Source organism: Somniosus microcephalus, chromosome 4 (genome assembly GCF_052327205.1).
Source record: "Somniosus microcephalus isolate GS21.2 chromosome 4, FLI_Smic_1.0, whole genome shotgun sequence".
Lineage (NCBI taxonomy): Eukaryota > Metazoa > Chordata > Chondrichthyes > Squaliformes > Somniosidae > Somniosus > Somniosus microcephalus.
Window position 1 is genome coordinate 200290848 of NC_140990.1, and position 22696 is coordinate 200313543.

Genomic DNA, 22696 nt, shown 5'->3' on the forward strand with positions numbered 1-22696 from the left:
GAATGATGTACCGGATGATAAGAAAGCACTAACCCTATTAAACTCAATGGATGCGAAGACGTACGGGTTATTAAGGAACCTGGTAACCCCAGACAAACCGGTAGGGAAGAGTTTTGCGGATATTGTTACTATCCTGCAAGAGCATTTAAACCTCATGCCGCTGCTGATAGCGGAATGATTTAAATTCTACAAAAGAATTCAACTTAAAGAAGAAAGCAACGCTGAATTCCTAACAGAACTGCGCAAGTTATCAAAGTACTGCCAGTTCGGAACAGGACTAGCAGACGCACTGAGAGATAAGTTTGTATGTGGGCTCTTAAGGGAAGGAACCCAGAAGTGACTGCTAGAGGAAAAGGATCTTACGCTGGACAAAGTTTTCAGCATTGCAGCATCCCACGAGGCAGCAGCACAGGGCGCTGCAGAGATACAGCAAAGGCCACTGGAATTCAGCACCAATGAAATGGCATTGGACACAGTAAAGTGCTATCGTTGCGGAAGGACAATGCATGACCAGAACCAGTGCTGGTTCAAAGACAAAGAATGCAGGCAATGTGGCAAACTTGGTCACATAGCGAGAGTATGCCGGTCAGGAAAGAAGATCAGCAGCAAAAAGTCACCGCAGAAGAAGTACAAAAAAGTACACAAGGTGAGAGAGAACAGTTCGGATGAACAGAAGACGGATTCAGACTCCAGCAGTAAGGAACTGGGTTGTCTGAAAATACATAATGTGGGTAACACAGCAGACCACCAAACTATCTGGGTCATGCTCCGGATAGCAGGAGTTCAATTGAAGATGGAATTGGACACAGGGTCAGCATTAACGGTCATGAATAAGCAAGATTACAAAAGGTTATTTTCGCACATTCCCCTGAGGGATACGGAGATTGTATTGAAAACATACACGGGGCAAATAGTATACCCCAAAGGAAAGATAAAAGTAAATGTGGTCTACAATGATAAAGAAAGTCAGAAAATGGACTTGTATGTGTTACCTGATGGAGGTCCGCCACTACTGGGATGGGAATGGATCCGGAGAATAAATTTGGACTGGCATTCCATACAAGCACTGACTGTGGATGCCTGTAAGGAGGACAACGTCAAACATAAACGACTGTCCAAAATCTTAGATGATGCTAAGGAGGTGTTCCAACAGGGACTTGGAATACTGAAAGGAATTACGGCAACCATCAAGGTTGAAGAACATGCAAACCCAAAATTTTTCAAAGCCAGACCGGTGCCTTATGCGATACGACCTGCTGTGGAAGCAGAGCTGGAAGGGCTAGAACGTTCAGGGGTACTGTCCAAGGTGGACTGGAGCGAATGGGCTACACCCATTGTTCCTATCATGAAGCGTTCGTTGAGCAACAAGCCGGGGGAACCTGGGAAGGTTCGCATCTGTGGCAATTTCAAGATCACTGTTAATCCAGTTCTTCACACGGTGCAATATCCGCTTCCGCGGATTGAAGATATCTTCGCTTCGCTGTCTGGCGGGAAGCACTTCACCAAGATAGACCTGGCGCAGGCGTACCTACAGATGGAAGTTGATGAAGCGTCACGACAGTATCTCACGATCAACACACATAAGGGCTTATATCGGTATAATAGGCTGGTTTTTGGAGTGGCATCGGCTCCAGCGATTTGGCAAAGGGCCATGGAGCAGGTGTTGCAGGGAATCCCAGGCACACAATGCTACCTGGATGACATCCTGATTACAGGAGATAACGATAATGATCACCTCGCGAATTTGGAGCAGGTGCTCATCAGATTGAAAGAATATGGGTTAAGAGGTAATCGCCAGAAATGCGAGTTCTTTCAAAAGCGAATCTCGTACTGCGGCCACGTCATTGACCAGGAGGGGCTCCATAAGATCGAAGCTGTTGTCAAAGCTCCAGCACCGGAAAATGTATCCCAGTTGAGGTCGTTCCTCGGGTTGGTTAACTATTACCACAAGTTTCTTCCAAATTTATCCACGGTGTTACACCCACTAAACACTCTTTTGCAAACGGAAATACCATGGAAGTGGAGCGATGATTGTAAGCGGGCTTTTCAAAAGAGCAAGGCACTGATCACCTCTAAGGAAGTGTTGGCTCACTTTAACCCAACGCTGCCTATTCGCTTAGCTTGTGATGCTTCTCCATATGGTATCGGGGCAGTGCTATCACATAAGTTTCCAGATGGCTCGGAAAGGCCAGTCGCTTTCACATCCAGATCATTGACCTCCGCTGAGCGCAACTATGCTCAGATAGATAGGGAGGCTCTCAGCCTCGTGTGGGGAGTTAAGAAATTTAACCATTACCTGCAAGGCCAAAAGTTTACGCTGCTGACAGATCACCAGCCGTTGGTTTCCATTTTCAACCCTAAGAAGGGTGTTCCGGTAATGACGGCGCAGAGGCTTCAGAGATGGTCCCTTTTCCTAGGGGCACATCAATATGATATTGAATTCAAAGGTACAAAGCAACATGGAAATGCTGATGGGCTGTCGCGCCTGCCACTACCTACAGCGGAAGAGGCACCGGCAGTTGACCCTGTCGAGATATTTCACTCGACCATCATCGAATGCTTACCAGTCACCAATGCGGGTATTGAGAGAGAGACCCAAAATGACCTGACACTGTCTCGGGTCTACGACTTGACAGTGAAGGGATGGCCAGCACATGGCGAACCACTGTTACCAGCATTCTCAGCCAGACGAGAACAGCTGTCCGTATGTCAAGGAACATTGATGTATGGAACAAGGGTGATTATTCCTCCTAAATTAAGGGAGAGAGTTCTAAAAGAATTGCACGAAGGTCATCTGGGGGGAGTCAAGATGAAAAGCCTTGCTAGGGCTTATGTTTGGTGGCCAGGTATTGACAAACAAATAGAGGATCTGACTAAAAGCTGCTCAGGGTGCCAAAAAGTTCAGAACGCACCTCCAATTGCACCGCTGCATCCGTGGGAATGGCCTTCAGCCCCATGGCAACGTGTGCATATCGACTTTGCAGGTCCATTCATGGATTCCATGTTTTTGATAGCAGTAGACGCACATTCTAAATGGCCAGAAGTGATTAAGATGTCGACCACTACCTCTGAGAAGACGATTGCAGTTCTAAGAACCATATTTGCAAGGAATGGATTGCCAGAGCAAATATGTTCAGACAACGGACCACAGTTCGTGTCAGAAGAATTCCAGAAATTCATGAAAAAGAATGGGGTGGAACACTATACATCTGCCCCATATCATCCGGCTACAAATGGGTTGGCCGAGAGATTTGTACAGACGTTCAAAAAGGCGATAAAGGCCATGAGTGAAGATCATATTCCACCACAACACAAGGTGGACAGTTTCCTAATGGCGTATCGAAACGCCACGCATGCAGTGACAAATCAAAGCCCTGCCATAATGTTCTATAACAGAAGGTTGCGGTCCCGGTTGGATTTGTTAAAACCCAATGTGCGACGGGAAGTCGAAAACAAGCAATTCCAGCATGTAAATAAAAAGGCCACTCGTAGTTTTGAAATAGGACAACCAGTGTTGGCCAGGGACTATAGGGATGATAAATGGCAACCTGGGACAATTCGTGCACGACAGGGACCCTTGATGTACACGGTAGACATTGGAGAGAACGTAATACGACTTCATGCTGACCAACTTGTGGAATCGAGAACAAGGGTCAACCCCATGTCTACGGCAGAGACACCAGTTGAAGAACTTATTGAGCCTGTAGCATCTACCTCAGACTCGAATGTATTGGATGATGTTGAATCCATAGGAGATCAAGTGGATGAGTCACCCCAGCAACGGGAACCAGAGATCCCTGAAAGGCGTTATCCGGGCCGGATCAGGAGGCCTCCTCAGAGACTGAATCTTTGAACAGTTCTTGTGTGTAAATTGTATATATGTTATCCATGTAGTGTATTAATTGGGGGTGTCCACTGTTAAGCTAAAAGGGGAGGAATTGTAGTGTATGTAACCTGTACTACCTTAAGAGGATACCTTAAGGTGATGGACTACTTTTTAGCGGCTCCTGTACATTGTAGTACCGGTGGTGACCACACGGTACTACAATGTACTATAAACCCTGTGGAGCAAAGTGTACCTCAGTTCCGCCCTGACCCTCAATCACTAAAGACCTGTTTACTTACTTCTGTAGTCTGTGTCCTGTTATTCAGTATAACTGCACTTGTAAACACAGACTCAACAGCAGGAATGATGTATGAGGAGAGATTGGGTCGATTGGGCTTGTGCTCGCTGGAGTTTAGAAGAATGAGAGGGGATCTCATTGAAACTTATAAAATTCTGACAGGGCTGGACAGACTAGATGCAGGAAGGATGTTCCCGATGGCCGAGGAGTCCAGAACCAGGGGTCACAGTCTAAGGATAAAGGGCATGCCATTTAGGACAGAAATGAGGAGGAATTTCTTCACCCAGAGAGTGGTGAACCTGTGGAATTCTCTACCACAGAAGGCAGTAGAGGCCAATACATTAAATATATTCAAGAAGGAGTTGGATATATTTCTTAAGGCTAAAGGGATCAAGGGGTATGGGGAGAAAACAGGGACCGGGTACTGAATTTGGATGATCAGCCATGATCGCATTGAATGGCGGAGCAGGCGCGAGGGGCCAAATGGCCTACTCCTGCTCCTATCTTCTATGTTTCTATATATTTCTATGTCCAGACCCCTCTATCAAATCTCCTCTCAACCTTCTCTGCTCTAAGGAGAACAACCTCAGTTTATCCACGTAACTGAAGTCCCTCATCCCTGAAACCATTCTTGTAAATCTTTTCTGCACCCTCTCTAAGACCTTCACATCCTTCCTAAAGTGCGGTGCCCAGAATTGGACACAATACTCCAGTTGAGGCCGAACCAGTGTTTTATAAAGGTTCATCATAACTTCCTTGCTTTTGTACGCTATGCCTCTATTTATAAAGCCCAGTGTCCTGTATGCTTTTTTAACTGCATTCTCAACTTGCCCTGCCACCTTCAACGATTTGTGCACATATATCCCCAGGTCTCTCTATTCTTTAGAATTGTACCCTTTACTTTATATTGCCTCTCCTTGTTCTTCCAACCAAAATGTATCACTTCACACTTTTCTGCATTAAATTTCATCTGCCACGTGTTCGTCCATTCCACCAGCTTGTCTATGTCCTCTTGAAGTCTATCACTATCCTCTTTACTATGCTTCCAAGTTTTGTGTCATCTGCAAATTTTGAAATTGTGCCCTGTACACCCAAGTCTAACTCATTAATATATATCAAGAAAAGCAGTGGTCCTAGTACCGACCCCTGGAGAACACCACTGTGTACTATAGTAATCTGGGATGTTAAGATTAAGGTTATCCACCAGGTGGTGCTGTAGCCAATGCTGCTGCTAAGGTCAGAGGTTTGCTTCCTGTTAAGGTCAGAGGTTTGCTTCCTGTCAAGGTCAGCAAAGGTGCAATGCCTGGATGCAAGCCTGCCTGGTTGTTTCGCAGTCGTTTAATAAAGTACTCTTATTAATCCTAATACCTCGCCTCTTCGAGTCCTTGTCTCACTACATGGATTTATCACATTTGGCGATGAGGATAACTAAAGGACCCTGAATAAAGAAGAAAAGTCTGCCAGGATGTTTAAACAACAAAATTACGAGCTACGTTTAGCTACCAGCTGGAAGAGAGCATGGCTGCCACGGTAGGAACGGTTTCCGCTTTTGATAGTCAAGCACAAACCTGGGAGGAATACTGTGAAGTGTTGGGTTATTTTTTCAAAGCAAATGAAATAAATGATGCCGGAAAAAGGAAAGCCATTCTGCTTAGTTCAGTGGGAAGCCAAACCTACAGTTTGATGAAGAATCTGCTCAGTCCTGAAAAGCCTGGAAACAAATCATTTGTTGAATTAGTGGCCTTGCTAAAAGAACACTTCAACCCTAAACCTAGTGGGATTGTACAGCGGTTCAAGTTTAATTCAAGGAACAGGAAAGAGGAAGAGAGCGTAATGGACTATGTAGTGGTGTTGCGTAAATTAGCACAAGATTGCAATTATGGGAACAACCTGAAGGAAATGCTGAGAAATAGGCTAGTTTGCGAAATAATGGACGACTGAATGCAGCGCAGATTATTATCCGAGACGGGGCTTACTTATGAAAAAGCATTGGAACTTGCTCAAGCCATAGAGACAGCGAACCGAGGTGTAAAAGAAATACAGGGTTCAGACAGGGCTAATGCTACGCAAGTTGCAGGTCAGGTTGTTGTGCACAAGTTGAACATGCGTCAGAAACCACAACGTGAGCATGTGAAGGCATGTTATAGATGCAAGGGCGATCACCTGGCGAATGAATGCCGGTTTCTGGAGGAAAAGTGCTACAAGTGTGGGAAACCTGTGGAGGAATCCAAACCAAAATGTGGAGGACAGCAAAACCAAGGGAGAGAAGTGAAAAAACATGGAGCACACCACATCAGCGGGGAAGCTGAGGAAGAAGAGGATATGTTCATAATGTATAGAATGTTAGAGAACATTCCAAAAGTGGCTCCTATCACATTGCAACTGACAGTGAAAGACGGGGAGCGGGCAGGAATTTGGACATGAGTCTAGGTTCGGATCGGTCATGGCCCTGTGGGTAGCGGAGCGGGCCCAGGGGCTGTGTAGCCTGATCCTGCTCCTATTTCATGTGTCTAATTCTGTTAGATTCAGGAGATGGTTCTGTGATAGTGGATTGGCGGTTAGGATCAGATCAGCCATGATCTTATTGAATGGCGGAGCAGGCTCGAGGGGCCGATTGGCCTACTCCTGCTCCTATTTCTTGTGTTCTTATGTTCTTATGACTCTAAGGTGAACTTTGAAGTGGATACAGGGTGCGGCGTGACCATAATGAACAAGGCAGAGTACTCAAAATTGTGGAACCGTGCAAAAGTTCCAGGGTTAAAGCCTTGCTCCCTGCATCTTAAAACATATACAGGTGAACGTGTAGCAACATTAAGTACAGCTAATGTAACTATGCAACACAGGGACACAGTGGAACAGCTACCTGTAGTTATAGTATCGGGTACTGGACCAAACCTGTTAGGTCGGGGCTGGATAAAAGAACTTAAATTAGACTGGGGAGCAGTACATCAAATAGATGCGGGCAAACAGTTGACTTTGCAAGAAGTGTTGAGTGAACATGAGAATGTGTTCAAGGAGGAATTTGGCACATTTAATGGCCCCCCAGCTAAGAGTTATGTAGACAAGGAGGCACCGCCAAGGTTTTTTAAACAACGACCTGTGCCTTATGCCATGAAGCCAAAGGTAGAGGCTGAGCTTGACCGTCTATTGAGAGAGAATATACTGGAGCCAGTGAAATGTTTGGAATGGGCAGCTCCCATAGTACCTGTTTTAAAACCGGACAATTCGGTAAGACTCTGTGGAGACTATAAATTGACAGTCAATCGGGTGTCCAAATTGGAGCAGTATCCGATTTCCAAAACAGAGGATCTCTTTGCAAACCTGGCTGGAGGAAAGAAATTCACAAAGTTGGATATGAGTCATGCCTACTTGCAGATTACACTGGATGACGAATCAAAGAAGTATGTCACCATAAATACACACAAGGACTTGTTTACATATAACCGCTTACCATTTGGTGTCTCATCTAAGTCCAGCTATCTTCCAGAGGACAATCGAAGGTGTACTGCAAGGGATTCCACATGTTTCCAGCTATCTGGATGACATTCTGGTGACGGGAAGAACCGACCAGGAGCATCTGAGCATTCTGAGAGAGGTACTACAGAGATTGGAGAGGGCAGGGTTCCGGCTCAAGAGGAGTAAGTGTACTTTCCTGGGGAATGAGGCAGTGTTCCTGGGACACAGAGTGGACGCCACTAGGCTCCATCCACTCAAGGAGAAGGTACAAGCACTGCAGGACGCCCCTGCTCCTATAAATGTGGCTGAGTTAAAAGCTTACCTGGGACTGCTGAACTATTATAACAGGTTTTTACCAAACTTGTCAACTGTGTTAGCACCTCTTCACAAACTACTGTGCAAGGAGACACAGTGGCAGTGGGGAGAGGAGCAGGGGGTTTCATTTGAACAGTCCAAGAAACTGATGCTGTCGTCGGATGTGCTGGTTCACTACAATGCAGAGAAAGACATCATTCTCTCTTGTGACGCTTCACCTTACGGGGTGGGGGCAGTTCTTTCAGACTGCATGGAAGATGGAACTGAAAGACCAATAGGGTTTATGTCCCGAACTCTAACACCAGCAGAAAAAAACTATTCCCAGTTAGACAAAGAGGGGTTAGCAGTAATGTTTGGGTTACAGAGGTTCCACAAGTACATATATGGCAGGAAATTCACCATATGCACCGATCATAAACCTCTTCTCTCTCTTTTCAATGAAATGAAAGCAGTTCCACATATGGTGTCACCCCGGATCCAGAGGTGGGCCGTGACGTTGAGGGCATATGAGTATGTCATCGTCTACAAGGCGGGCAAGTATCATGGGAACGCAGATGCCTTGAGCCATCTTCCACTGCCAGGCACACCTATCTGTGCAGCTCCAGAGGACAGAGTTTTGATGTTGGAGGACACTGACATGGCACTTGTGACTGCAGAGCAAGTAAGAACATGGACAGGTAAAGATCCAGTACTGTCTAGAGTTTGAGAGTATGTGGTGAGGGGATGGCCACAACATCCGGAAGGGACTGACTTCACACCCTACAGTATCAGGAAAACAGAGCTGAGTGTGCCGGATGGTTGCGTGTTGTGGGGAGCACGAGTGATTATTCCACAGCCAGCACGACAGTCTATCCTAGAGCAACTACATCAGTGTCATCCTGGGGTCTCGCGTATGAAAGCCTTGGCTAGGAGTTACTTGTGGTGGCCAAAGTTAGATGAGGAGATAGAAAATCTAGTCAAGACATGCAGCACTTGTCAGGAACACCGGAAGGCACCAGCAGCGGCTGCTCTCCACCCCTGGGAGTGGCCGGATAAACCATGGAGAAGATTGCACTTAGATTATGCGGGTCCATTCATGGGGAAGATGTTCCTCATAATCATTGATGCACATTCCAAATGGATGAATGTTTATCCTGTAAATTTTGCTTCCGCCACTACTACTATAGACTGCCTGCGTCAGAGCTTCAGTAATCAAGGGCTACCGGAGATCGTGGTGAGTGACAATGCCACTTGTTTTGTGAGTATAGAGACAAAAGAGTTCTTGAGATAAAATGGCATAGTGCAGGTGACCTTGGCTCCATATCATCCATCCTCGAATGGACATGCGGAGAGAGCCGTACAAACATTTAAGGAGATGATGAAAAAAAGTGCAGAAGGGAGTTTAGCAGCCAAAGTGTCATGGGTTCTGTTCAGCTACAGAATAACACCTCAATCCACCACAGGACTCTCTCCTGCTGAGATGTTATTAGGTCGTAGACTACGCTCCACTCTTGACCTTGTCCACCCAGACCTAAAAAGGAAAATGGAAAACAGACAAAACAAACAAATAGAGAACCATGACAAACGAACAAAGAGCCGAAGTTTTGGAGAAGGAGATGAAGTCCTTACCAGGAATTTCAGTTATGGACCAAAGTGGATTCCTGGCTTCATCGACTCAATGACAGGTCCAGTATCATACAAGCTCATGTTGGGAGATGGTAGGGTGGTATGCAGACATGTAGATCAGATACTTCCCAGACAAGGGGAAATTGAAATGAAGGTTCCAGATGCAATGACTGAAGACAGGGTTGCCCCCAGTTATCCAAGTGCATCTGTGGTGCCACCACCAGGGACAGAGACAATTCCACAGGAACCTATTCATCAAGAGGAAACCATTGTTGCAGAGTCAGATACTCTGAGCACTGCTCAGGAGCAGCTGGTGGCTTCACCACAAACAATCAGGGACTTTACTGTTAGACGTTCACAAAGGACTCGCAAGCCACCAGAGAGATTGATACTGAACTGTTAAATTCGTCAAGTATGGAACATGATGAATGGAGACTCCTTATGTGACCCTCAGGAATGGTTGTTTGTTAAGAAATTCATACTGAAATCTTAAGGGAGGAGGGATATAGTAATCTGGGATGTTATGATTAAGGTTATCCACCAGGTGGTGCTGTAGCCAATGCTGCTGCTAAGGTCAGAGGTTTGCTTCCTGTTAAGGTCAGAGGTTTGCTTCCTGTCAAGGTCAGCAAAGGTGCAATGCCTGGATGCAAGCCTGCCTGGTTGTTTCGCAGTCGTTTAATAAAGTACTCTTATTAATCCTAATACCTCGCCTCTTTGAGTCCTTGTCTCACTACATGGATTTATCACATGTACCTTCCTCCAGTCTGAAAAACAACTGTTCACCACTTCTCTATGTTTGCTGTCACTTAGCCAATATTATATCCATGCTGCCACTGTCCCTTTTATTCCATGGCCTTCAATTTTGCTGGCAAACCTGTTATGTGGCACTTTATCAAAGGCCTTTTGGGAGTCCATGTACACTGCATCAACCGCATTGTCCTTATCAACCCGCTCTGTCACCTCATCAAAAATCTCAATCAAGTTAGTTGAACACGATTTGCCTTTAACAAATCCGTGCTGGCTTTCCTTAATTAATCCATGCTTGTCTAAGTGACTCTTAATTTTGTCCTGGATTATCGTTTCTAAAAGCTTCCCCACTACCGAGGTTAAACTGATTGTAGTTGCTGGGTTTATCCTTACACCCTTTTTTGAACAAGGGTGTAACATTTGCAATTCTCCAGTCCTCTGGCACTACCCCTGTATCCAAGGAGGATTGGAAGATTATGGCCAGTACCTCCACATTTTCCACCTTTCCCTCAGCATCCTATGATGCATCCCATCCAGTCCTGGCGACTTATCTACTTTAAGTACAGCCAACCATTCTAGTACCTCCTCCTTATCAATTTTTATCCCATCCAGTATCTCCTCTACCTTATCTTTCACTATGACTTTGGCAGCATCTTCATCCTTGGTAAAGACAGATGCAAAGTAGCATTTAGTACCTCAGCCATACCCTTTGCCTCCATGCGTAGGTCTCCATTTTGGTCCCTAATTGGCCCACCCCTCCTCTTACTACCCATTTACTATTTATATGCCTATAGAAGACTTTTGGATTCCCTTTTATTTTAGCTGCCAATCTATTCTCATACTCTCTCTTTGCCCCTCTTATTTCCTTTTGCACTTCCCCTCTGAACTTTCTATATTCAGTCTGGTTCTCACTTGTATTCTCAACCTGACATCTGTCATACGCCCCCTTTTTCTGTTTCTCTTCCATTTAATTTAATTTAATTCTCTTTCATTCTGTCTTTTTTTTCTCTCCTGGTATTTAATTCTCTTAGTGATTCTTTTCAAAAAAAATTCCTCAATATTTATTTTCCTCTCTTGTGGTATTTAATTTTCTTCCTCTTTATTTCTGCCTCTTTCTGGGCATTTACCTTTCTTTGGACTTCACTCCCCATTATATTTACTCATTTGCTCCTCGGTATTTCCATTGAATATTTCTCTCCTCTCTCGTCCTCTTCTCTTTCATTCTCAGTATTTTCTGCTCTCTCCCAGTATTTATCTCGATGAGTACTGCAGTCTCTTCACTCTCTGGGGAGACAGTGCTGAGAGCTTATTCCCATTCTTACTGAAGTTGGCCACATTGTCAGTGTCGGCTCGGACACACCACACTCTCCAAGAAATTTAATTAGATCTGAAGTGAGCCCCAGACTGACACACTGGCACTCGTGCTGAGCCTCCAGGACCTCACTCAAGTGGCCATTTTTCATGTGTGAGCCTAGACCGTGATTGTTGGCAGACTATTTAACCATGAAATTCTGTTCTCATCAGGTGGCACCAAGGTGCACTTCCCAGCAAGAGGTTACAGACAACGATTGGAGTGGGAATGCTCATGATTTTATCCTTCCTTAGCTGAGGGCTAGCAACTGAAACCTGCAAATGTCCTGGCCTGTATGTTTTAGTCTACACATACCGGCTGAGTCATCAGACCTCTATATGTTACTTCATCTATTTAACATTGAAAGTCACACAAACTAAAAATTATTCAAACACAAATACCTTCAGTGACACTGGATGGCATTTTAATAATTTCAACGATCAGCGTTTTCAGGGGCTGTAGCAGCTGATCCTGGACATCTGGAAGAGACTGAAAGTCTTGGACAGCAAACAGTAAATTGGAAGAATATGCAATCTCTTGTAATTCTTTGCCATCTGCATCCATGGCCCCGATTACAAATGTCACTACGACGGCTCTTTTTAATGCCTCTGCTGCCTCCTTAACATCGTCTCTTGACTTTCCAGAAACGAGAAGCACCAACAGCTGCGGCACACCGGCATCTCGCCTACTTCCAGCAGCCGTAGTGAAGACATTCTTGATGACGTAGTTCAATGCAGCCCCAATATTCAGCACTCTTCCACCTTTGGGTCTCAGCTTTTCCACTGCATTCAAAGTGTCACCCTTATTTGAGTAGGCGTTCAAAGGAAATTCGACTTTTGCTTTCTCGCTGTACTGTACCACTGCGATGTGATTCAACCCGACATTGAGCTGTTGAATTACGCCGTGAAGAAATTCACGTACAAAAGGAAATGAAGAAGCAGCTTTTTTCGAGCCATCAATCAAGAACACAATGTCTCGCTCCTGGGTGTCAATAATATCTACCAAGACAACAGTTATTAGTTTTGTAGTTAAGGTGTATTTTTTAAATTGCATTGCTGAAACTAACAAATCTTGAAGTAACTTTTCTATTGTCCATTTTTTCTATTGTTTTCCTCCCTCTCCTAATTTTGGATTCATGCCTTATTAATGCATATTCCTTCAGTTTGTGTGCAAAAAGCCTAGGTGATGGACAAAGACAGACGTTGTGGGCAAAGACACACGTTGTGGGCAAAGAGACATGTGGGCAAAGACAGACGTTGTGGGCAAAGACAGACATTGTGGGCAAAGACATTCTGGGCAAAGACACATGTTTTGGGAAAAGACACACATTGTGGGCAAAGACAGACGTTGTGGCCAAACACACACGTTGTGGGCAAAGACACATGTTGTGGGACATTGCCTAGGCTAACAAAGCTTGGATAGAAGAAAGAGTAAGTTGTGGCAGAGCCACTAAGGGACTCCAGTCAATTGTATATAATTCCCTTTAATAATATGTTGGCTACAGCCTGAGTCTGTATCTTTGTTTTCACTGTTTACATGTACAGAGCGTGATCACTTTAATAGCGCGGGTAAACGCGATGACGTCACACCGTTCATCACGTGATCCCCCACCGGCAGGAAAAATGTGATGATGTCATGATGTCAGCCACGGGACCGCCCTGGCAGTCCTCGTGGAGCCTCCGAACTGACTAGACCTATATTCGATGTTCTCCTGTAGTTATCTGTTAAACTCTGTTACTTTTCATTAAACCTCGTTTATTTGATCACCTGAGTGGACCTCAGTCTTTTGGATAGGAACTAGACATTCCTACATTGGTGACCCCGACTTTTGCGAACGGTTTTCGCAGAAGTTACTGAACATGGAATCGAACGCCGTTGTTTTGAAGCTACCACAGTTCTGGGAGCAACAGCCAGCCGCGTGGTTCATCCAGGCTGAAGCCCAGTTCGCAATCAGGAACATCATTGCAGATCAGACCCGTTACTATCATGTGGTCTCCGCCCTCGACAGCGCCACAGCCTCGTGGATCATCAGCCTGCTTGGTAATCCACCAGAAGATCGCAAGTATGATATGATAAAGACATGGTTGTTACAGGTCTTCAGGCTCATGAAGTCGGAGCGCGCGCACCGGCTGCTCAATATGCGGGGACTCCAAACCGTCCGAGCTCATGAGCCAAATGCTCACGCTCCTGGGCTCCGAACCGGAATGCTTCCTCTTCAGGGAGCTATTCCTCAGCCAGCTACCGGAGCAAGCTCAGGCTGCCCTAGCCAGGTCGGAAGTCACCGACTGCGCAGAGCTGGCTGCCAATGCGGACAAGATCTTCGCGGTGACACAGCAGTACTGTGCTGCCACGAGGCGCCCATCCCCCACAGATGCCGCTCCAGCCCCCCAACCTGCGGGGTTGTGCTTCTACCACGCCCGTTTTGGCATGAAAACAAGGTGCTGCCGCCCTCCCTGCAGCTTTTCGCTCAACAAAAAAAAACAGCATCCACCCTGTCGAAAGAGGACCAGGTATAATGAGCGCCCCGCGGCTGCGATGGCAATCGGTAATTCGGGAAAACTCCTCTTCATCAATGACTCCCTATCTGGTCGACGTTTCCTTTGCAACACTGGGGCGCAGTGTAGCTTCCTACCCGCGTCAGATCTTGATCTACAAGTTGGGGGGCACGGCCCCTCCCTCCAGGCGGCTAATGGCGGGGCCATTCGGACTTTCGGCAGCCGGCGGGTCCAGGTGTGCTTCGGCGGCCAGCGGTTTTACTGGGATTTCATCACGGCCAAAGTCTCTCAAGCCATCCTCGGGGTGGATTTTTTGTGCGCCAACGGCCTCCTGGTGGATGTACGGCACTGCCGGTTGATCAATGCAGCCACTTTTCACTCCATCCCATGCTACCGCGGTAACACCATGGCGCGCACTATCTCCTGCGCGTCCCCACCTCCGGATGACTTCACTCACCTCTTCGGAGATTTCCCAGACCTGACCAGACCCACTTTCTCTTCCACAGCCACAAAACATGGTGTCGAACACCACATCACCACTACTGGCTCCCCGGTCTACGCACGGGCCCGGCGCCTCGAACCTGGCAAGCTCGCGGCTGCGAAAGCAGAATTCGACACGATGGAGCAGCTAGGGATTATTCGCCGGTCGAATAGTCCCTGGTCTTCGTCTCTCCACATTGTTCCAAAACCTGGCGGCAGATGGCGGCCTTGCGGCAACTACCGATGCCTGAACGACACCACTACTCCTGATTGGTACCCGATCCCTCATATTCAGGATTTCTCTGCACATTTGGCGGGAAATACAATTTTTTCAAAAGTCGACCTTGTCCGTGGCTACCACCAGGTCCCCGTACACCTGCAAGACGTCCCGAAAACTGCAGTCATCACCCCATTCGGCCTGTTTGAATTTCTGCGGATGCCGTTTGGATTGAAGAACGCTGCACAGGCTTTCCAGCGCTTGATGGACTCTGTGCTTCGGGACCTCAAGTTTCTATTCGTCTACCTCGATGACATCCTCATCGCCAGCCCTAATAAAGAGGAGCACATCTGCCATTTGCGCACCCTCTTTAGACGCCTCAGTCAACACGGCTTGATCATCAACCCGGCCAAGTGCCAGTTCAGCCTGCAGCAGATTGATTTTTTAGGCCATCGCATCACATCAGATGGCGCAATTCCCCTGCAAATGAAGGTGGAAGCAGTTACTTCATTCCCGCGCCTGCAGTGCGTCAAGGCCCTGCAGGAGTTCCTCGGGATGGTAAATTTTTATCACCGGTTCGTCCCTAATGCAGCTCTGCTCATGCAGCCCCTGTACGAGGCCCTCAAGGGCAAGTCCGGCAAGGATCCGATCAGCTGGACGGTTGACATGGACCGGGCGTTCGTCGACACAAAAGGCGCTTTAGCCAACGCAACCATGCTGGCATACCCGCTGCCAGGTGCCACCATCGCCCTTACCACCGGCGCGTCAGACTACGCCATCAGCGCAGTGCAGGAACAGTGGATGCATGGGACGTGGCAACCGCTGGTGTTTTTCAGCCGTCAACTACGGTGAAACAAACGAAAGTACAGCACGTTCGACCGGGAGTTGCTGGCCCTCTTTCTGGCCATCCGCCATTTCCGGTTCTTGCTAGAGGGACGTCCGTTCACGGCTTTTGTGGACCATAAGCCACTAACGTTCACTATGGCCAAGACCGCCGAACCGTGGTCAGCTTGGCAACAACGTCAGTTGACGTTTATCTCAGAATTCACCACTGACGTTCAGCATGTGTCCGGTAAGGACAACCTGGTGGCAGATTGCCTCTCCCGCGTGACCGTTCATGCAGTCCAGCTCGGAATTCACTATGCCCTCATGGCTGCAGATCAAGCCTTGGATCCGGAGGTCCAATCTTACAGAACCAATCCCGCTAGACTCCAAGCGGCCGACGTCAAATTCCATGCCGCGGGCACTACGCTACTCTGCGACGTCTCCGTAGGAGATCCTTGCCCTATCGTCCCGGTCGCCTGGTGCCGAAAGGTTTTTGACGCCATCCACGGGTTGTCGCACCCTGACATGAAGGCCTCGCGACAGTTGATGTCATCCAAATTCGTGTGGCGGGGCATGCACATGGATGTTCGTGACTGGGCCAACACCTGTGCGGTCTGCCAAAAGGCCAAGGTGCAGCGTCACGTCAAGGCTCCATTGGCCTCTTTCGCCGTTCCAGAACGTAGGTTTGATCATGTGCATGTGGACCTGGTGGGGCCACTTCCGCCTTCGCACGGGTTTACTCTTCTGCTTACAATGGTGGACCGCACCACTTGATGGCCGGAGGCAGTTCCTCTGTCTTCCACCACTTCCGCAGACGTCACCAGGGCATTCATCTCCTCTTGGGTCGCCCGCTTCGGGGTACCGGCAGACATCTCGTCCGATCGTGGTCCGCAGTTTTCTTCAGAGCTCTGGAATGCTGTGGCTCAGGGGCTTGGCGTCAAGCTACATCGCACCACCGCCTACCATCCACAGGCGAACGGCTTGTGCTAACGATTCCACAGGTCGCTCAATGCCGTACTGTGAGCCAGCCTTCAAGGCGCGGGCTGGGTGGACAGGCTTCCATGCATCCTTTTGGGTCTTCGCACGGCACCTAAAGAAGATCTTCAATCGTCCTCGGCAGAGCTCGTATATGGCCAGCCGCTACGCGTACCAGGGGATTTCCTTCCGTCTCCAACAGAGCCAAGATCCGCGTCCCAGCAGCTCATCAGCTACCAGGAGGCAGCCAGAAGTTTCGCTCCAGTGCCTACGTCGCATCACGGCTTGCAGAGCTCCCATGTCCCAGCTGAGCTGAAGAACGCCGACTATGTGTTTATCCGCCACGACGCTCATCGGGACCCGCTCAAACCCCCTTACACTGGTCCTTTCCGTGTGATAGAGCCGGGAGACAAATCTTTTTCGGTCGATGTCGGTGGTAAACCGGACCACATTTCGGTTGACCGGTTGAAGCCGGCTCACTTGGACCTTGACCGCCCAGTCGAGATCGCACAACCGCCAAAACATGGCCGACCGCCCACAGTCGCCGGGCCAGATCAAACGCAACCACCCGCCAGCTCGCCCGCCGTCCATCAGCTTCCACTTCAAGGCTACAGAAGTCGTTCTGACAGGCTTGTCAGGCCTCCTCGCATTTTTACTTTTGCTATTAAAGACAATTCTGGGGGGGCGCATATGGCGGAGCCACTAAGGGACTCCAGTCAATTGTATATAATTCCCATCGCAGCTTTGCCTTCGATCTATTTTATTTTCTTTCCAGTTTTGAAGAAGGGTTTCGACCCGAAACATCAACTCAAATTTCTCTCCACGGATGTTGCCTGACCTGCTGAGTTTTTCCAGCATTTTCTGTTGTTATTTCCCTTTAATAATATGTTGGCTACAGCCTGAGTCTGCATCTTTGTTTTCACTGTTTACATATACAGAGCGCGATCACTTTAATAGCGCGGGTAAATACGATGACATCACGCCATTCATCACGTGATCCCCCACCGGCGGGAAAAACATGATGACATCATGATGTCAGCCACGGGACCACCCTGGCAGTCCTCGTGGAGCCTCTGAACTGACTAGACCTATATTCGATGTTCTCCTGTAGTTATCTGTTAAACTCTGTTACTTTTCATTAAACCTCGTTTATTTGATCGTCTGAGTGGACCTCAGTCTTTTGGATAGGAACTAGACATTCCTACAAAGTTAAATAATAGTGATTCGATGATGCCAAGCTTGGGTTTTCAAATCCAGTAGATTGTAGGAATACGAGAAGACTGAAGGAGGCAAGGAAGTTTTGAGGTAGAACCAGTTAGAGTAGATGTTATATATTAAATCTTAATTCCAACATCTTGAGGATGCAGGATAAAGAAAGAGCATGTAGGGTGGCATAGTTGGAGTTTAGCTAGAACAAAAGAGGAATGTTTAGAGCAGCAAAGATCATAGTAAAGATATATTTTAACTTCCCTCAGAACATGAGACTAATTGTGGCCTCCAGCACTTCATAGTCTATACTCTAACCGTGTTGTTATCCTGCAACTTTGACAATGATGTTATCTCGCAAGTTCCAGCAAGTTGCACCAGAAGTTCAGTGTGGTACTGCCAGTGGCAGCCAATATTGCTTTGAACTAGACAAATCTGGCATTGTTTTCAATTCATGGTAATAGATATATCATTTCTAAAAATATATATTTTTTAAAACAGGAGTCCCCCCCCCCCCATTCCTCCATATGATTTCTGCTGATTGAAAAAAGCAGGCAATAATATCAAGTCTTCCCCAGCTGGTAAAAAGTTCACCAGAAGATAGAGGCAATGAGACATCTCAATGTCCCTGGGCTAGGGAGGAGAGAAATCAGGCAAAAGTCTGCTACTCCTGATTGCTATCCAGTGGCACTACAACTGGATGACTGCAGGATTGGGCTGGCTTATGATGCCCCCCACCATCATACAGCGAGTGGACTGTCAATATCTATTATCATACATGGAAAATGACCACCTGAGCAAAGTAATATATTGTTGTCAGCGCCATGGGACCATACTTCAGCAAGAGCCAATTCAATGAAAGTAACAAGGAGGGTAGATGAGGGTAGTGCGTTTGATGTAGCGTATATGGACTTTAGCAAAGCTTTTGATAAGGTTCCACATGGCAGACTGGTCACAAAGTTAAAAGCCCATGGGATCCAGGGCAAAGTGTCAAGTTGGATTCAAAACTGGCTCGGAGGCAGGAAGCAGAGGGTAATGGTTGATGAATGTTTTTGTGACTGGAAGGCTGTTTCCAATGGGGTTCTGCAGGGCTCAGTACTAGGTCCCTTGCTTTTTGTGGTATATATCAATGATCTAGACTTGAATATAGGGGATATCATTAAGAAGTTTGCAGATGATACTAAAATCGGCTGTGTGGTTGATTCTGAAGAAGGAAGCTGTAGACTGCAGGAAGATATCAATAAATTGGTCAGGTGGGCAGAACAGTGGCAAATGGAATTCAATCTGGAGAAGTGTGAGGTGATGCATTTGGGGAGGGCTAACAAGGAAAGGGAATACACATTAAATGGGAGGACAATGAGAAGTGTAGAGGAACAAAGGGACCTTGGAGTGCATGTCCACAGATCCCTGAAGGTAGCAGGTAGATAAGGTGGTTAAGAAGGCATACGGAATGCTTGCCTTTATTAGCCGTGGCATAGAATACAAGAGCAGGGGGGGTTATGCTTTAACTGTATAAAACACTAGTTAGGCCTCAGCTAGAGTACTGCATGCAGTTCTGGTCACCACATTACAGGAAAGATGTGATTGCACTAGAGAGGGTACAGAGGAGATTTAAAAGGATGTTGCCGGGAATAGAAAATCTTAGCTATGAAGAAAGACTGGATAGGCTGGGTTTGCTTTCCTTGGAACAGAGTAGGCTGAGGGAAGACCTTATTGAGGTGTAAAAAATTATGAGGGGCTTAGATAAAGTGGATAGAAAGGATCTATTTCCCTTAGCAGAGGGGTCAAAAACCAGGGGGCACAGATTTAAAGTAATTGGTGGAAGGTTTAGAGGGGATTTGAGGGGAAATTTCTTCACCCAGAGGGTTGTGGGAGTCTGGACCTCACTGCCTGAAAGGCTGGTAGAGGCAGAAACCCTAACCACATTTAAAAAGTACTTGGATGTGCACTTGGGATGCTGTAACCTGCAGGGCTACGGACCAAGAGCTGCGAAGTGGGATTAGGCTGGATAGCTCTTTGTTGGCCGGCACGGACACAATGAGCCGAAATGGCCTCCTTCCGTGCTGTAAATTTCTATGATTCTATGATTCACTCTGAGCACACCCACAGATTCACACACATTTGCATTGCAAGACTGTTTTTTCACCATCCTTTTCCCACAAAAGTTTTGCTGAACACCACCACTTAGCTTGCAGCAAACAAATTGTTCAGCATAGGAATTCTTTTGGACATTCTTATGGGAGTCCTAAATTTAGAGGAGAAACAGAAGTTTCTGTGGAGGGAAGAAAGGCATCCAAGATATTTGGCACCTATACATCCTTCTCCCAGGAGCCACCTGCAACCTTGTCCTAGAAGCCACATGTTTAAGTCTAGGCATACCTACCTGGGTAAGTCTGAAGAGACTTGCCTTTGTCACCTGGGCTTCACAAAGGATGCTGTCTTTGTGTTATGTCATCTCTTCAAGTAAGACCTCCACACAATTTCCACCACAAGGACAGCTCTGCCCTTGGCTTTGAAAGTGACCACAGTATTAAATATAATGCCACCATTATTTGAGGGAGTGGGCAGAATGGATGGGTCACTGCTAGGGCTGCAAGAATGTCCACTACATCCACAACTACTTGAGAACTCCATAAACAGATTTGGAACATGCATCCAAGGAACTCTGGTGGCCTCTGTATGAGCAGTCCTACTGTATTGAGCAACATACTGTGGCCTGATGAACAACATTCCCTCCATAAGAAACAAATCTACCTCAACTATTACACACGGTCATCAACCCTTCACTTGCCCATTCTCAGAAGGACATTCAGAACTACGTTGAGATGAAGTAGTTTATTTCACTACTAATGATCTGTGTATGTGCTATTAATATTTGCTTCCTCAGTGCTTCCCCTTGGTGACAGTGTATGGTTTGTGTCTTCTCCTATCTAATCTAGTGTTCCTTCTACATGCTACTTCAGTGAGAAAATTAAGGGGGGAAAATTGGGTTGCTTTGCGCCTCCCATTAGCGCCCCCTTGGGCCGTTGCATGTAGCACCACAATGTTCAATGGTAGCGCCCCAGGAAGGAGGGGGAGTGCTTTCAGTAGTGCCCCACCTCCTGCTTGGGGCACTACCACTGAAGTTACGGCGCAGGGGCGCTAACTTTTTCCAAATTTTCCCCCCGAGTGTCTTAGCAGATTGATGCTTATCAATGATGGTCTCATGGGATTACTGTAGCCATGTACCTCCTTGTGCTAGGTTAAAAGGTGGGCCTGAAACCAGAGCCAGCACATGCCAACCCCATGCTTTCCATCAGCTACCTGAATGGCCTTTTTCCATGTTGTAACTACTATGTAGCTCTATGACACTTCATCAGTCCTTTGAGGGGACCAACTAGGCTCAAAGGGTGTGGCTACATCCAAGAGGTAGTTGCTTCAACCGTGCCTCTTCTTACCATACCCTGACTGATTGGCATTCCTTCTGGATGGCCAGGAATCTGCATGGGTCCAGGCTTTAAACCAATACTAAGGAATGTGAAGCCCACCATCAAGGTTCTTTCAAGCTGATCCCTTGCCTGTCACAATGCAGAAGTGAAAACCTCCTGTAAATTGAAGCCCCAGTAGCCATGAGCATGGCATTCACAAGGGAATCCACATCAGCACCTTGGTTCTCTATCCATGGGGGGACTCCTCCACAGATGGTCGTGGAGTTCCCATTCACTCTGTGGTGGATTCCCACTTTATGGATCCCTCACACATTGTTGCAGGAATGCTGAAGCCGCATTCTATGGCGTCTTCAACATATCATGCAATGTGCTCTGCACATTCTCAATATACTGCATAATGCACTTTTGCTCATTCATGAGCTCCCTTCTATAGGCAACCCTGTTACGGTAAGAGTCCAGGGCCCCTGCAGCAGGGAAAGGTTTATGCATGGGCTGCCATTCTGCTGATTCTGCTCCTCTGTAGCCACCACCATTTCTTGCTCGTCCTTTATCAGGTGCTTCCTCTTGACCCTGACTAAGTGAATTCAGTGACATACACATATCTAAGCTGAAGCTTGTGCAAACAGGACTTTGTGACAGCTGCTCCAGTGATGTATCAGTTTCCTGATTTGTGTCAGGTATGTCATCTTAGGAGATTCCTATAAAGAGAGGAATGGAACCTGTTTTATCATGGCTGGGCACAGAGCTCGAAAGCTGTTCCAGTGAGTGCAATGCTGTGCAGAATGAGCCTGGATGTTAGTGAGTGAGTTTGAAAGTGGAGCAATATAAAGTAAAAAAGGACACTTGTTGGGCTGCCATGAAACCACCAAACTCTCCTTTTTTCTCAATGGCCTCCAGTAAATGCTTCTTCGGGCTGGATTTTCTCAGCCCCGAGGAGGCGGGTATGATGGCGGGACTGCCGGGAAAGTTGCAGAATTTGGGGGCGGATGGCAAACCTCTTGCCAGGAGGTGGGAAGCCACCCGGCCCCGGGTCCCGTCTCCTTGGAGGCGGGAAGGGATTAAAGCCTATTAACTGCCTGTTAACAGGCAGAAAATAGGATTAGCCCCATTTTTGACACTGAAGTGCGGGCTTCCCGACCTGGGGGAACCCCGCCAGGGTGTAGGAGGTGAAGAGGAGGTCTGCGGGGGTCGGAGGGGTCTGAAAGTGCGATGTAGAGGTGAGTGATAGGTGCAAGTGTGGACTGGTAAGTATGTGAGGTGAGTGTAGAGTGTTGAAAATGTTAACTTACCTTTGTTTCTACCTACAGCCTTCAACCACTGTGGAGTGGTTGTCCTCGACATCTCCATTGTAGAGATCACAGACTGGCTGTTGGATCCTCCAACCCAACAGCCAGCTGATTTCTGCAAAGTTGAAAGGTTTGTGAGTCCTGAACACAAGGACACATCAAACTACACAGAATGTCAGTGTTTGA

At 47.1% G+C, this 22696-nt stretch overlaps 1 protein-coding gene across 5 annotated transcripts in view; it reads right to left on the minus strand.

The window, feature by feature from the left end:
• The window catches only part of LOC147120129 (collagen alpha-3(VI) chain-like), an 84613-nt gene that overhangs the window by 12073 nt on the left and 49844 nt on the right, over positions 1 to 22696 (minus strand). For 4 of the 5 annotated variants that reach the window (XM_085985692.1, XM_085985689.1, XM_085985687.1 and 1 more), the window contains one exon: positions 12000 to 12596. The exons of the other annotated variant lie outside the window; for it this stretch is intronic. In XM_085985692.1, the coding sequence (XP_085841818.1) occupies positions 12000 to 12596 (597 nt within the window). The remainder of the gene's footprint in view (positions 1 to 11999; positions 12597 to 22696) is intronic. 5 annotated transcript variants of the gene reach the window in all.